This window comes from Oncorhynchus clarkii, chromosome 19, assembly GCF_045791955.1.
Source record: "Oncorhynchus clarkii lewisi isolate Uvic-CL-2024 chromosome 19, UVic_Ocla_1.0, whole genome shotgun sequence".
NCBI classification, from domain to species: Eukaryota; Metazoa; Chordata; class Actinopteri; order Salmoniformes; family Salmonidae; genus Oncorhynchus; species Oncorhynchus clarkii.
Window position 1 is genome coordinate 16,612,538 of NC_092165.1, and position 14,058 is coordinate 16,626,595.

The 14,058-nt window shown below is 45.0% G+C and overlaps 1 protein-coding gene across 5 annotated transcripts; it reads right to left on the reverse strand.

Moving 5' to 3' along the window:
• Nucleotides 1-788: 788 nt before the first annotated feature.
• Nucleotides 789-9,756, reverse strand: LOC139374857 (vacuolar protein sorting-associated protein 37C-like). Of its 5 annotated transcripts, none has more exons than XM_071116027.1 (5): nucleotides 9,665-9,756; nucleotides 8,410-8,518; nucleotides 7,255-7,426; nucleotides 4,234-4,316; nucleotides 789-3,908 (listed from the first exon to the last, which is right to left on the reverse strand). In XM_071116027.1, the coding sequence occupies exons 2-5, from the start codon at nucleotides 8,500-8,502 to the stop codon at nucleotides 3,204-3,206; spliced, it is 1,053 nt and encodes a 350-aa protein (XP_070972128.1). In that variant the 5' UTR covers nucleotides 8,503-8,518; nucleotides 9,665-9,756; the 3' UTR covers nucleotides 789-3,203. The 5 variants fall into 5 exon arrangements, with proteins under 5 accessions (XP_070972128.1, XP_070972126.1, XP_070972125.1 ...); XM_071116025.1 differs by lacking the exon at nucleotides 9,665-9,756 and adding an exon at nucleotides 9,375-9,568; XM_071116024.1 differs by lacking the exon at nucleotides 9,665-9,756 and adding an exon at nucleotides 9,352-9,565.
• Between the last annotated feature and the right edge of the window lie 4,302 nt (nucleotides 9,757-14,058).

A 14,058-nucleotide genomic window follows, 5' to 3' on the forward strand; every position in this document is an offset into this window, starting at 1 on the left:
CTCCCTCTTTTGCTCTCGTTTTCTCTCATCTTCAGTCTCTGGTTTACCGAGCCGTAGATGTGTAGAAAGCCCCGTAAAAAAATTGCCCTCCTCCTCCTTTCTCTATGAGACACTTCTCTCCGTACTTTGACTGAATATTCAAAACCTAGGACCATCCCGCTTTCCCCTCCTCCTCCTAGTTGTTAAACAAAAAAACTAAAATCTAAATCTCACATTTTTAAAAATCGTTCTGTAACAGTATTAATTTGTATGCTATTTGCCGATCAGTAAATGTACAATTGAGCCTACCTACTGTACTATATATGATAGACTACAGCTACAGAAATCGTTCCACAACAATTGATTGATGACAATAATCACTGAGTAGGAATATTTGATAGTAGGTGGGAGTTTTTCCTCCACTGAAGTCACCTAGTATTTCAGTGCCCTCCTTTCCCCGCAGAGGTCCGTCGCTCTCTCTCTCTTTCTTCTCCCTGGTTAGGTCTTCTCGGCCCACATCAGAAAAAGATCATCACAATCAGCGAGGGGGAACGAAGGCCTGATAGTAAACTCTGTTCGAGACAAAACAAGCAAGGCCCACGCCCTTTCAGAACAAATCAATTAAACTCTTATCAAGTTCTATCCGATTGAATTAATCTTGAAGCAATTGGAGTAACAGTCAAAACTAACTTTCACCCCACGTCAGGCAGTTATCGTGGAATTTGTATTTTCTCCCAACACCAGAGAAAAGATAAGTAGATAAAACATTTTTTAAAATAATTCAAATTACGAGTCAGAACACAGCCCTCTTAGATCAAGTTCAGTGTTTAATTAATATTCACACAAAAAAAATAAGAAACTTAAAACAAGCTCCAAGCTTGTATTTTTATTTCCCCCTTATTTATGCTGCGTATCTCCGTTGGGCTTCTAAAACCCAATTTCTCATCTTTTCTTCCTTAAATACAGAGTGTTAGGATTGTCTCCCAAACGGAACACCATTCTCTGCCCATAGGGCTCTGGTCAAAAGTAGTGCATTTTTGTAAGGGGTAGGGTGCTATTTGGGACAGTTGTAGTGTGAAAATCCCATTAAGACACTGCCCCCTGGTCGTAGACGTCACCAGTCAGTCCAACCAGTTAACCTGAAGAAGAAGCCCTACATAACAACTAAACAGAAGCTTCGTAAACACCTTCATAGGGCATGATAACAACCAATGTAGTAATGCTCTGTTTAAGACCACCGATTAAGGTTGAAGAGCTCACGACTTTAAGATGCGTCTATGAATGCTGTATGAGCCGTCGTGAAGGCGGTATGAATCTCTGTAGAACCCCCCCTCAGTAACAGCTCTCTCCTCTTGTGCTTTCTGAGCCAAAGCAGGCAGACAAGTCCCAAATGGCACCCACTTCCCTATGTAGTGCACTACTTTTGACCAGAGCCCTAAGTAAATAGGGTTCCATTTGGGGTGCAATCTATCAATCCCTTGTTTTAATGTCATGTCACCTGTTATTGATCACAGCTCTTTAATAATTTATACAAATCACATTATATTATTCTCATTGAAAGTGAACTTACAGAAATAAACTATTTCCTCATTGTATTCATTGTCAAGCATCAGTTCATGTCGACTGGCAGATTATGGAGAGAGGGTGAAATAGAGAGTGAGGTGAGAAAGACGAGAGGTGAGTTTAACGCCAAGGGAGCCTCGTGGGGGAAGAGACGAAAAAACAGAGTGTGAAGTGAGAAAACGGAGAGATCAGAGAGAAGAGAAACAGGCATGATTCTCGACAGAGAATACAGATATGATTCTGTAAACAATGGACGTCATTGTCAATAGGCATCAAAACACCTAAACCAACCAACCAAAACATCCTGTCAAGAAAAAAAAGACTTGGAAGCTAAACTTGTAGGACATGCAGATGTAGGATCTTAACTTGATCACCCTGTTGTTGCAGGGAATTTCCTGCACAGCAGAAAATTCAAACTTATAGTGTATTCAAGGTGGAAAATTGTCTTAAGTTATTAATTTCAGACTTCATTTGCCTTGACAATTTATCGAACCCTACAAAAACCTCCATTATAATCCACATGTCATTTTGCTGCAGGATTATTTTCCTGCTGTGAGAAACAGGTCAAACTAAGATCCTACACCTGTAAAGATGTCCAGATTTGGCATAGAAACAAAATTCATACATGCAGAGCCAGGTGAATAAGAAAGAAGATCGGGTTATTGAAGTCTCCAAAATGACCACTGATCAGGGCCCGCATTCATAAAGCCGCTCAGAGTAGGAGTACTGATATAGGATCAGTTTAGCCTTTTAGATCATAATGAATACGATTACATGGACAAGTCCTAGAGTTGCTATGATTTCATGGGATTTTCCTTCTTTAGTATTGTCTTATGTACTTCCTAACCAGAACGAAGAGCGACAAAGACAGTTTACAGGACAACAGAATCCCTGAACAGAACTGCACCCGTAAAACGTTTTGGCTCGGGTGGGTATTAAGTTAACATCATCATGTACAAACGAATATGATCAGCACATGTCATCTGACATCGGTGTAGAATGATATGGGTGTTAGAACAAGTCAAATGTACTCCAATGCGTATACCATACAGTGCCACAAGGGACTTGTGCTACGGGGTGAAACCAGCGATAAGGAATACATGTGTAGATATATTTGATGTAGAACATGACTCTCTGACATGTAGAATAAGGAGTCACGTCAGCTCCATTTCTATCTGAAACGTACGTGGCCAAGGTATCGTTGATTGGCTCAGTATTCCACAAAGGGAGGGAGAAGAGTGAAAGGGCCGACAGCCAATAGGAGGAGAGAGAGGGGAGAGTGAAGGGGCCCGACAGCCAATGGGAGAGTGTTTCTAACAACACATTGGAACACAAGGGGAGGGAGGTCCTGAGACAGTTATGCACTTGAGAATGACAGGAGGGGAGGAGAAGAGAGAGAGAAAGAAAAGAAAGAAAGAAAGAAAGAGAGAAAGAGGGAGAAAGAAAGAGGGAGAGAGAGAGAGAGAAAGAAAAGAAAGAAAGAAAGAGAGAAAGAGAGAGAGAGAGAGAAAGAAAGAAAGAAAGAAAGAAAGAAAGAAAGAGAGAGAGAGAGTGAAAGGGAGAGAGAAAGAGACAGAGAAAGAGACAGAGAAAGCAAAATGAGGGAGAGACTGGAGAATGTGTGGTGGGAGAGGAGTGACGAGGTGAGAGCAGAGGGAGGTTCAGGAGTAGGGCTGTGGCACTCCAAACCCGGGCCTGTACAACGGCCTGCCTGTGGGGGACTGAGAGTTGGGCAGAGCAGGGCCCGTGGGGTAGCTATACCCCTCAATCCCGCCGTAAGGGTACGCAGAAGGGTAGGGGGCGCTGTACTGCCCGAACGCAGACCCTGAGCCGGGGACGCCAGGGAACGTGGGCTGGGTGGGGTACGGGCAGGCATTGGCCGGAGGCCCGAAAGCGGGACGGGCTGAGTAGCTCGCCGCTGAGGTGAAAGGTGAACCGGGGCTGGGATAGGGAGGAAATTGACCTGGGGGAATGGACGGGCCTGGTCCTGCGGAAGTGGCTGTCGGGTTAGGAGGGGCGACAGGGTAAGGGGTGTAAGGTAGGGCGGAGCCAGGGCCATTTTGGGAAGAGGGGTTTTGGAAGCTAGAGTGATTGTTGGGATTGGAATTCTGCTGCGGTTGCTGTTGCTGAGGAGCTTGATGAGGATGATTCCATGGCGATGACTGTGTTGTCGCTGGGTCCTGATTGGCGCTTGTTTGTGATGTCATGGAGCCGGCGTCCCCGGCGGCGGTCTCCTTCTGGCGCAGGATCTCCTGCAGTTTCTCTATCCGCACTCGTCTTTTGTGAGCGAGGGAGCGGAGGGAGAGGAAGCGGTCAAGAAACGAGTCCAGAGACAGCTGGCCGTCCAGAAACTCATCTGCCAGACTCTGATGGAGAGAGAGAGAGAGAGATGAAGAGAGAAAAAGAGAGAAAAAGAGACAGAGTGAGTGTTAAAGAATGGGAGAGAGGGATCGGGGGTAAATATGGACACACTATTGACAATGTCTGAGAACATGTTATTTAGCATTATAATTATGTCTTATTCCAACTGCTGGTTCTCTGTGTGGCGTTCAATAGAGTAAGAGATGAGTAGATAATTTTGTCGCCATTGGTCCTGTGTTTAAGGATACATAGGCATTTCCCAATCTCGTCAACAGTATAATCTGCCGGTTTCATTTTCCGACTGAGTCGTCTGTCACTGTGGCCTCTCACCTCTGACTCAGTCTCTGTGCTGGCGCCCTCTGTCTGGAGTCTGGAGAACAACCCCTCTGGTGATACCTGCCCCATGATGCCATCTGGGGGGGGAGAGAGAGAATGTAAGAGACCAGTATAGAGGGAGGGAGTGAGTGTAAGAGACCAGTATAGAGGGAGGGAGTGAGTGTAAGAGACCAGTATAGAGGGAGGGAGTGAGTGTAAGAGACCAGTATAGAGGGAGGGAGTGAGTGTAAGAGACCAGTATAGAGGGAGGGAGTGAGTGTAAGAGACCAGTATAGAGGGAGGGAGTGAGTGTAAGAGACCAATATAGAGGGAGGGAGTGAGTGTAAGAGACCAGTATAGAGGGAGGGAGTGAGTGTAAGAGACCAGTATAGAGGGAGGGAGTGAGTGTAAGAGACCAGTATAGAGGGAGGGAGTGAGTGTAAGAGACCAATATAGAGGGAGGGAGTGAGTGTAAGAGACCAGTATAGAGGGAGGGAGTGAGTGTAAGAGACCAGTATAGAGGGAGGGAGTGAGTGTAAGAGACCAGTATAGAGGGAGGGAGTGAGTGTAAGAGACCAGTATAGAGGGAGGGAGTGAGTGTAAGAGACCAGTATAGAGGGAGGGAGTGAGTGTAAGAGACCAATATAGAGGGAGGGAGTGAGTGTAAGAGACCAGTATAGAGGGAGGGAGTGAGTGTAAGAGACCAATATAGAGGGAGGGAGTGAGTGTAAGAGACCAGTATAGAGGGAGGGAGTGAGTGTAAGAGACCAGTATAGAGGGAGGGAGTGAGTGTAAGAGACCAGTATAGAGGGAGGGAGTGAGTGTAAGAGACCAATATAGAGGGAGGGAGTGAGTGTAAGAGACCAGTATAGAGGGAGGGAGTGAGTGTAAGAGACCAGTATAGAGGGAGGGAGTGAGTGTAAGAGACCAGTATAGAGGGAGGGAGTGAGTGTAAGAGACCAGTATAGAGGGAGGGAGTGAGTGTAAGAGACCAGTATAGAGGGAGGGAGTGAGTGTAAGAGACCAGTATAGAGGGAGGGAGGGAGTGTAAGAGACCAATATAGAGGGAGAGACCAGTATAGAGGGAGAGACCAGTATAGAGGGAGGGAGTGTAAGAGAGAAAAAGGGAGAAAGAGGGCGAAAAGAGAAAGGGGCATAAACACCTCCCACACTTCAATGTCACGCCAAGCTTCTCAGTCCCCGTAGACACACACAACACCGACAGCACAATGCTTCACGCCTGTTGTTAAACAGTAGGCTTGGGAGGTATACTGTATATACCATATCCCGGGGTATTTGGGAAAAAGCCACAGGCTGGTTTTTTCAATACCGTCAAAACTACTTAGCTGAAGTTTTTCAATAAATTGGAACATTTGTAGCTACTTTTTAAGTTATTACCCGCAGGCAACTTGTGCAATATGTTAGGAGATAAAGCAGATTGCGTTCTTCATTTCACCCGTCACATTACTTTACATTATGAAGCTTACTGTTGTTCGCCAGAACAGTTGAGACAGTCACGTGTGTGTTTGTGTGGCACAACGGGAGAAAGCGAGCTAGTGAGTCCGTAGCGTTTGATATCTATCGGCGAATCCCAGTTGTGCGGCACACAAGAGGTGATGAAGTTACAATTGTACGCAATTCACTTCTAAATGTAGCCATTTTTCACCCCCTGTGCTTCCTACTATAGTTTTCTTTCTCCTCCCATCTGCCCATCTGCAGCTCTTCCTTCAGAAAAGCACACGCCAAAACTTTGTTCATTTGCGCGATTTCTCTCGTAAACGTCCACACTCTCCAAAAACGTCATTCGGTAGTTACTAACTATGCTTGTATAACTTTATGAGCTGGATTTGCAATGCATTTGTTCGTTTTCGCTTGTTAGCACTTAGCTAACAGCATCTATGTGATTTCACTATTAGTTTGTGCTAATTTTGCTAGCATTCTGGTAATAGAAGCACAATGGGTTCTCTTGCGTTTTTAGCGCCCCCATGTGTGCCATACAGGTAACACCGTAAATCCCAGAATGAGAGGAAGACGGTATGAAAATCTGGATACCGCCGAAGCCTATTAAAACACATTTAAATATGAGAACAAACAAATCTCATGAAGCTCAATGTTAGATAAACATGGATACACACGCAACAGGGAAATCGACTTTCATGCATCTTCAAATACCTCTGGTAGACTTCTCAATGAGGGCAAGCTCAAGGTTAACACCCAGTCAAGGTGAATCCCTCGGAGGACTGATTCAGGGGCGAAATAACAACGCATTCCATATGACCTAATCACCTTTAGGAAAAACATATGACGTAACTATAATGAGCCGTACCCAATTCCAGCCCTGCAAACGGACACCATCACAAACACAGCTTCTCATGAAAAGCTTACAAAACAAGGCTGCGGGAAGGTAATGTGTGCATGTACACAGATCACACGGCCTGGTCTGAGAGCTGACGGCAGTGGAATGGGAGCTGATGGGGTGGTATCCAGGGAGACCCTGGCAGACAGACACACAGGCCAGATCTGGAAGCCTGTCTGTGTGTGTGTCTGTGTAAACCAGTAGAGACCAAGGCTTAGCCCCAAATGGCACCCCATTTCCTATACTACCTAAGCAGTGCACTATATAGGCGAGAGAGTGCTTTTGGGACACAGTCACTGTGTTTGACTAGTAGAGACAAACTGAGTGTCCAGGATCTGAACAGGCCAGACAAGATCTATCCCTACACTACACAATCTCTCTCAAGTCTGTTCCTGCCGTCTGTCTGTGTCTCCCTCCCGCTCATCACTCCATCTTGCTATTTCTATTTCCATATCCTCTCTCTCTTCCTCTATAATGTTGCTTTTCTTCATCTCTATCTATTATCCATCAAGAACCTCCCATCTCATCCCTCTCTCCCTGGGTACAGTGCTGTTTGTAGGTCTCTCTGACTCCCTCCATCCATCCCTTACCGGTCTGGTCACAGTGCTGTCTGTAGGTCTCTCTTACATCCTCAAGTTCAGAGTATCTCTCCATCTCTCATCCCTCCCTCTATCCCTTACCCTTCTGGTCACAGTGTTGTCTGTAGGTCTCTCTGACTCCCTCCAGTTCAGAGTATCTCTCCACTAGATGTTCTCTCTGTCTCTCCAGGCGAGGCTTCATGTCCAGGTTCTGTTCTGCCAGGTTACGGTTGGAGGCCAGTGCCATCTCCCTCTCCAGCTGGATGTTCTGAATCTATAGACGAGGAAGAAGAAGGAGGAGTCCATAATACATTGTATTTCCTTCCTGTCTTTTTGACTGGGACTATGTACGACAGACATTGTAGCGACCGGACGTTAACTCCCATAGCTCGCTAACTCTCATAATGACCCTAGCCTTGATCACCATGATAGGATTGCTCCCATTTGGGATAGCGTTATTGGGATTGTGGATAGTGCGTTCGTCTTGGGGGTCAGGCGACCCGGGTTCAAGTCCTGCTCAGGGCACTACTCTCTCCTCCTGTACGTGACGCCACGGCAACACGTTGAATGACAACATTACCAGTCGATGTATGACAGAAGCTGCCAGGTCCTGCCTTCTGAGACCTGCTTGACAAAAGTCATATTTTTTGTTTAGGGCAGACCTGGCTAGCCAAGACAGCAGCAACTTAACACGACGAGTTAGCCAGAAACAGGTCATTTGCATCTAGTGAACATAACTCCCCACGTGAAGAGTGGAGACAAACAAATGAAACTCATTGGTTAGTGTTTTGGACTTATGGACCAAGGTGGAAGAGAAGTAAATATGACTGTTGATGGCAGGATGAGCCTGGACATTGCTACTGGTCAGAGTGAGATGAGACCTAGATGTCCGTCCTCCGATGAATCATTCATCTAGGTCCTACACTGAGTAATAGCCAAGTCGTGTGACCTGACAGAAAAAGCAAGGCCTCATCTCAGAGATAGGCCCTATAGACAAACTTGGCTATTCATTATCCCTTACTCAGATACAAAAAAAACACGGGAGGCATTTCAGTATGAGGCGCATCTCGACTAGCCTGGTCCCAGATCGGTTTTGTGCCGTCTTGCAAAGTCCTGTGGTCAATGTCACGCCAAACATGACGCATGACAATAATAGATGACCATAGGAGTTGGTTAGAGCACAAACAGATCTGGGACCAGGCTACATCTCAATCTATTTAAGACACAATCGACAGACAATGAGACGTGATTGCTTACCTCATCAGATTCCAATGCCATGGACTCCACCCGCTCTGTATTGTCCAGCAAATCCTCCAACTCGGATTGGCTGAGGTCCTGAAGCTTATCCATTGATTTGCAAGGACAGCTGTCAATCACATGGAGGGAAAGGTGAGCTGTCAATGTCACCTGTTTACCGAACATAGATCATTTAAGAAATTAAACTTAAAGCTAACAGATAGGATACAAAATAGATCCACACAAATTGAGAAATGAACAGGCAGTCTGATCAAATATTAAATGGGAAATCTATTTTTTAGACAAAAATCTAATGTTATCACAAGACAGAATTGGCAGTTATATGTGAGCACTAAAATGTTACATTGACAGCTGGGACTCCGCTGTCCTGACATTAGGGGGGGGAAGCTTGTTCCACCAGTGGGGTCCCAGGACAGAGAAGAGCTTTGACTGGGCTGAGTGGGAGCTGACATCTGTCGTTGTGGCTCCTTATTCTACATGTCAAAAAGGCATGTTTGTAACGCTCCACAACATTGTGCCCTGCTAAACGCACCCTAGCTATCTTGATTGATGGCTTGCCATCAGCTAGCCAACACTAATACTGTTGTCAACCAGCTATAGTTAGCCACAGGAAGCAGACTGGCTATCACATTATAAAGCAAGTTAGAGGGCAACATTACTTATGTTATGCTGCTAGCAAATCAAGAAATTCTTTGCGACAGGGCACACAACATTTACGGGCATCAACCTCTGTGTGTGTGCGTGTCGGATGACGTAAAACGGGCACGGGAGCCCTGACCCCAATATACAAACAAGGCAATCTGGTTGAGGACAAATAACCGGTAAAAGACGAATCTAACGTAATTTTACGGGCTAGCTAGCCTTAACGGGTTGTTCGAGTTCCGTGTAGGGATGACAACAACAATCGTTATGATCACATTCAATGAAAGGCAATCTTGCTACCGTCAACTTTGAGGAAAGCCCACCGTTCGCGATCTTCATTCGACCGTGTTGCTTGATGTCAGATACAGCAGTAGTCCAACAATAATTACTTTAATATCTGCTCGACGAGAATCATACAAATAGATTAAAGAATAGCTATGTTTTATCAGCAATATTTGGAAAGTTTCACTTCACACTACCAGAAACCGCCGCCATTTTTGGAATGACCCATGTTCTGCTTCCGTGGGGGGTTATTAAATGCAGTGTCAATAATTTAATGACCTTTCCAACTAAAGAAAATTCAAATATATTGTGATCATGTTGCTGTTTTTACCACACGAATCTTTAGATAGCATGAACAGTTTTCTTTGACAGTACGTCCACTTCTTGGGCAATGGTTTCATCCAGCGCGCAGCTGATTTGAAGGGAAATCCACCCTTACGTGACAAGAGTATTCCATGAATGCCAGCAGGGAGGTAACCAGTAAAGTAAAGGAAGTCTGGTTGGAAGAACTGGAAACATTATGTCAACGGCCAATATCTGTCATCATGACTCTCACTATAAATGCTTACTAATAAAACATATTGGCAGCACTATATCCAAAAAATAATGACTAACCACAAGTGAAACATTCTAACAGTATGGAAAGAATATGTTCGTTATTTTATTTTTTTATTGATTTATTTAACCTTTATTTAACTAGTCAAGTCAGTTAAGAACAACTTCTTATTTACAACGACGGCCTACCAAAAGGCCTCCTGCAGGAACCGGGGCTGGGAATTTAAAAAATATATTTTTTAAATATACACTGCTCAAAAAAATAAAGGGAACACTTAAACAACACAATGTAACTCCAAGTCAATCACACTTCTGTGAAATCAAACTGTCCACTTAGGAAGCAACACTGATTGACAATACATTTCACATGCTGTTGTGCAAATGGAATAGACAACAGGTGAAAATTATAGGCAATTAGTAAGACACCCCCAATAAAGGAGTGGTTCTGCAGGTGGTGACCACAGACCACTTCTCAGTTCCTATGCTTCCTGGCTGATGTTTTGGTCACTTTTGAATGCTGGCGGTGCTTTCACTCTAGTGGTAGCATGAGACTGAGTCTACAACCCACACAAGTGGCTCAGGTAGTGCAGCTCATCCAGGATGACACATCAATGCGAGCTGTGGCAAGAAGGTTTGCTGTGTCTGTCAGCGTAGTGTCCAGAGCATGGAGGCGCTACCAGGAGACAGGCCAGTACATCAGGAGACGTGGAGGAGGCCGTAGGAAGGCAACAACCCAGCAGCAGGACCGCTACCTCCGCCTTTGTGCAAGGAGGAGCAGGAGGAGCACTGCCAGAGCCCTGCAAAATGACCTCCAGCAGGCCACAAATGTGCATGTGTCTGCTCAAACGTGCTTACAGCCCAACACCCTGCAGGACGTTTGGCATTTGCCAGAGAACACCAAGATTGGCAAATTCGCCACTGGCGCCCTGTGCTCTTCACAGATGAAAGCAGGTTCACACTGAGCACATGTGACAGACGTGAAAGAGTCTGGAGACGCCGTGGAGAACGTTCTGCTGCCTGCAACATCCTCCAGCATGACCGGTTTGGCGGTGGGTCAGTCATGGTGTGGGGTGGCATTTCTTTGGGGGTCGCACAGCCCTCCATGTGCTCGCTCGCCAGAGGTAGCCTGACTGCCATTAGGTACCGAGATGAGATCCTCAGACCCCTTGTTAGACCATATGCTGGTGTGGTTGGCCCTGGGTTCCTCCTAATGCAAGACAATGTTAGACCTCATGTGGCTGGAGTGTGTCAGCAGTTCCTGCAAGAGGAAGGCATTGATGCTATGGACTGGCCCGCCCGTTCCCCAGACCTGAATCCAATTGAGCACATCTGGGACATCATGTCTCGCTCCATCCACCAACGCCACGTTGCACCACAGACTGTCCAGGAGTTGGCGGATGCTTTAGTCCAGGTCTGGGAGGAGATCCCTCAGGAGACCATCCGCCACCTCATCAGGAGCATGCCCAGGCATTGTAGGGAGGTCATACAGGCACATGGAGGCCACACACACTACTGAGCCTCATTTTGACTTGTTTTAAGGACATTACATCAAAGTTGGATCAGCCTGTAGTGTGGTTTTCCACTTTAATTTTGAGTGTGACTCCAAATCCAGACCTCCATGGGTTGATAAAGTTGATTTCCATTGATCATTTTTGTGTGATTTTGTTGTTAGCACATTCAACTATGTAAAGAAAAAAGTATTTAATAAGAATTTTTCATTCATTCAGATCTAGGATGTGTTATTTTAGTGTTCCCTTTATTTTTTTGAGCAGTGTATAAATATAGGACAAAACACACATTACGACAAGAGAGACAACACTACATAAAGAGAGACCTAAGACAACAACATAGCAAGGCAGCAACACATGACCACAGCATGGTGGCAACACAACATGACAACGACATGGTTTTAACACAACATGGTAGCAGCACAAAACATGGTACAAACATTATTGGGCACAGACAACAGCACAAAGGGCAGTAAAGTAGAGACAACAATACATCACACAAAGCAGCCACAACTGTCAGTAAGAGTGTCCATGATTGAGTCTTTGAATGAAGAGGTTGAGATGAAGTTTGAGTGTTTGTTGCAGCTCGTTCCAGTCGCTAGCTGCAGCGAACTGAAAAGATGAACGACCCTGGGATGTCTGTGCTTTGGGGGACCTTTAACAGAATGTGACTGACAGAACGGGTGTTGTATGTGGAGGATGAGGGCTGCAGTAGATATCACAGACAGTCGGGAGTGAGGCCTAAGAGGGTTTTATAAATAAGCATCAACCATTGGGTCTTGCAATGGGTATACAGAGATGACCAGTTTAAAGAGGAGTATAGAGTGCAGTGATGTGCCCTATAAGGAGCAATGGCAAATCTGATGGTATTCGGTATATTAGGTATTTCATTAGGATCCCCATTAGCTGTTGCAAAAGCAGCAGATACTCTTCCTGGGGTCCACACAAAACATGAAACATAATACAGAATTACATAATACAGAACATCAATAGACAAGAACAGCTCAAGGACAGAACTACATACATTTTTAAAAAGGCACACGCAGCCTACATATCAATGCATACACACAAACGATCTAGGTCAAATAGGGGAGAGGCGTTGTACCACGAGGTGTTGCTTTATCTGTTGTTTGAAACCAGGTTTGATGTTTATTTGAGCAATATGAGATGGAAGGAAATTCCATGCAATAAGGGCTTTGTATAATAGTGTACATTGTCTTGAATTTGTTCTGGATTTGGGGACTACGAAAAGACCCCTGGTGGCATGTCTGGTGGGATAAGTGTGTGTGTCAGAGCTGTGTGTAAGTTAACTTTGCAAACAATTTGGGATTTTCAACACATGAATGTTTCTTATAAAAATAAGTGATGCAGTCAGTCTCTCCTCAACTCTTAGCCAAGAGAGTCTGGCACGCATAGTGTTTATATCAGCCCTCTGATTACAATGAAGAGCAACACGTGCCCCTCTGTTCTGGGCCAGCTGCAGCTTAACTAGGTCTTTCCTTGCAGCACTGGACCACACGACTGAACAATAATCAAGATTAGATAAAACTAGAGCCTGCAGAACTTGCTTTTTGGAGTATGGTGTCAAAAAAGCAGAGCATCTCTTTAGTACGGCTAGACCTCTCCCCATCTTTGCCACCATTGAATCTATGTTTTGACCATGACAGTTTAGAATCTAAGGTATGGCCGAATGGTTAAGAACATCTAGCCGCTCGAGAGCACCCTTACCTGCCGTTCTATAAATTATGTCTCTGTAATCTAGCATGGGTAGGATGGTCATCTGAATCAGGGTTATTTTGGCAGCTGAGGTGAAAGAGGAACGACTATGATAGAGGAAACCAAGTCTACATTTAACTTTAGGTTGCAGCTTTGATATGTGCTGAGAGAAGGACAGTGTACCATCTAGCCATACTCCTAAGTTCTTGTATGAGGTGACTACCTCAAGCTCTAAACCCTCAGAGATAGTAATAACACCTGTGGGGAGAGGGGCATTCTTCTTACCAAACCACATTACCTTTGTTTTGGAGGTGTTCAGAACAAGGTTAACGGTAGACAAAGCTTGTTGGACACTAAGAAAGCTTTGTTGTAGAGTGTTTAACACAAAATCCGGAAGGGGCCAGCTGAGTATAAGATTGTATCATCTGCATATAAATGTATGAGAGAGCTTCTTACTGTCTGAGCTATGTTGTTGATGTAAATTGAGAAGAGCGTGGGGCCTAGGATTGAGCCTTGAGGTAATCTCTTGGTGACAGGCAGTGGCTGAGACAGCAGCTTTTCTGACTTTATACTGTACATTGCACTCTTTGAGTAAAGTAGTTAGCAAACCAGGCCAAAGACCCCATCAGAGACACCAATACTCCTTAGCCGGCCTACATGAATGGAATGGTCTACCGTATCAAAAGCTTTGGCCAAGTCAATAAAAATAGCAGCACAACATTGCTTAGAATCAAGGGCAATGGTGACACCATTGCGGACCTTTAAGGTTGCAGTGACACATCCATAACCTGAGAGGAAACCCAATTGCATACCAGAGAGAATACTATAGACATCAAGAAAGCCAGTCAGTTGATTATTGACAAGTTTTTCCAACACTTTTGATAAACAGGGCAAAATATAAATAGGCCTAAAACAGTTAGGATCAGCTTGATCTCCCCTTTAAATA

Excerpts from the sequence above, each read along its gene's own strand:
- LOC139374857 (XM_071116023.1), bottom strand. The coding sequence starts at position 9,390 with ATGAAGATCGCGAACGGTGGGCTTTCCTCAAAGTTGACG. Across the intron at positions 8,560-9,351 it reads GGCTTTCCTCAAAGTTGACG|GTGACATTGACAGCTCACCT; the intron begins GTAGCAAGATTG and ends TTCGGTAAACAG. Across the intron at positions 4,317-7,254 it reads ACAACACTGTGACCAGAAGG|ATGGCATCATGGGGCAGGTA; the intron begins GTAAGGGATAGA and ends CTCCCCCCCCAG.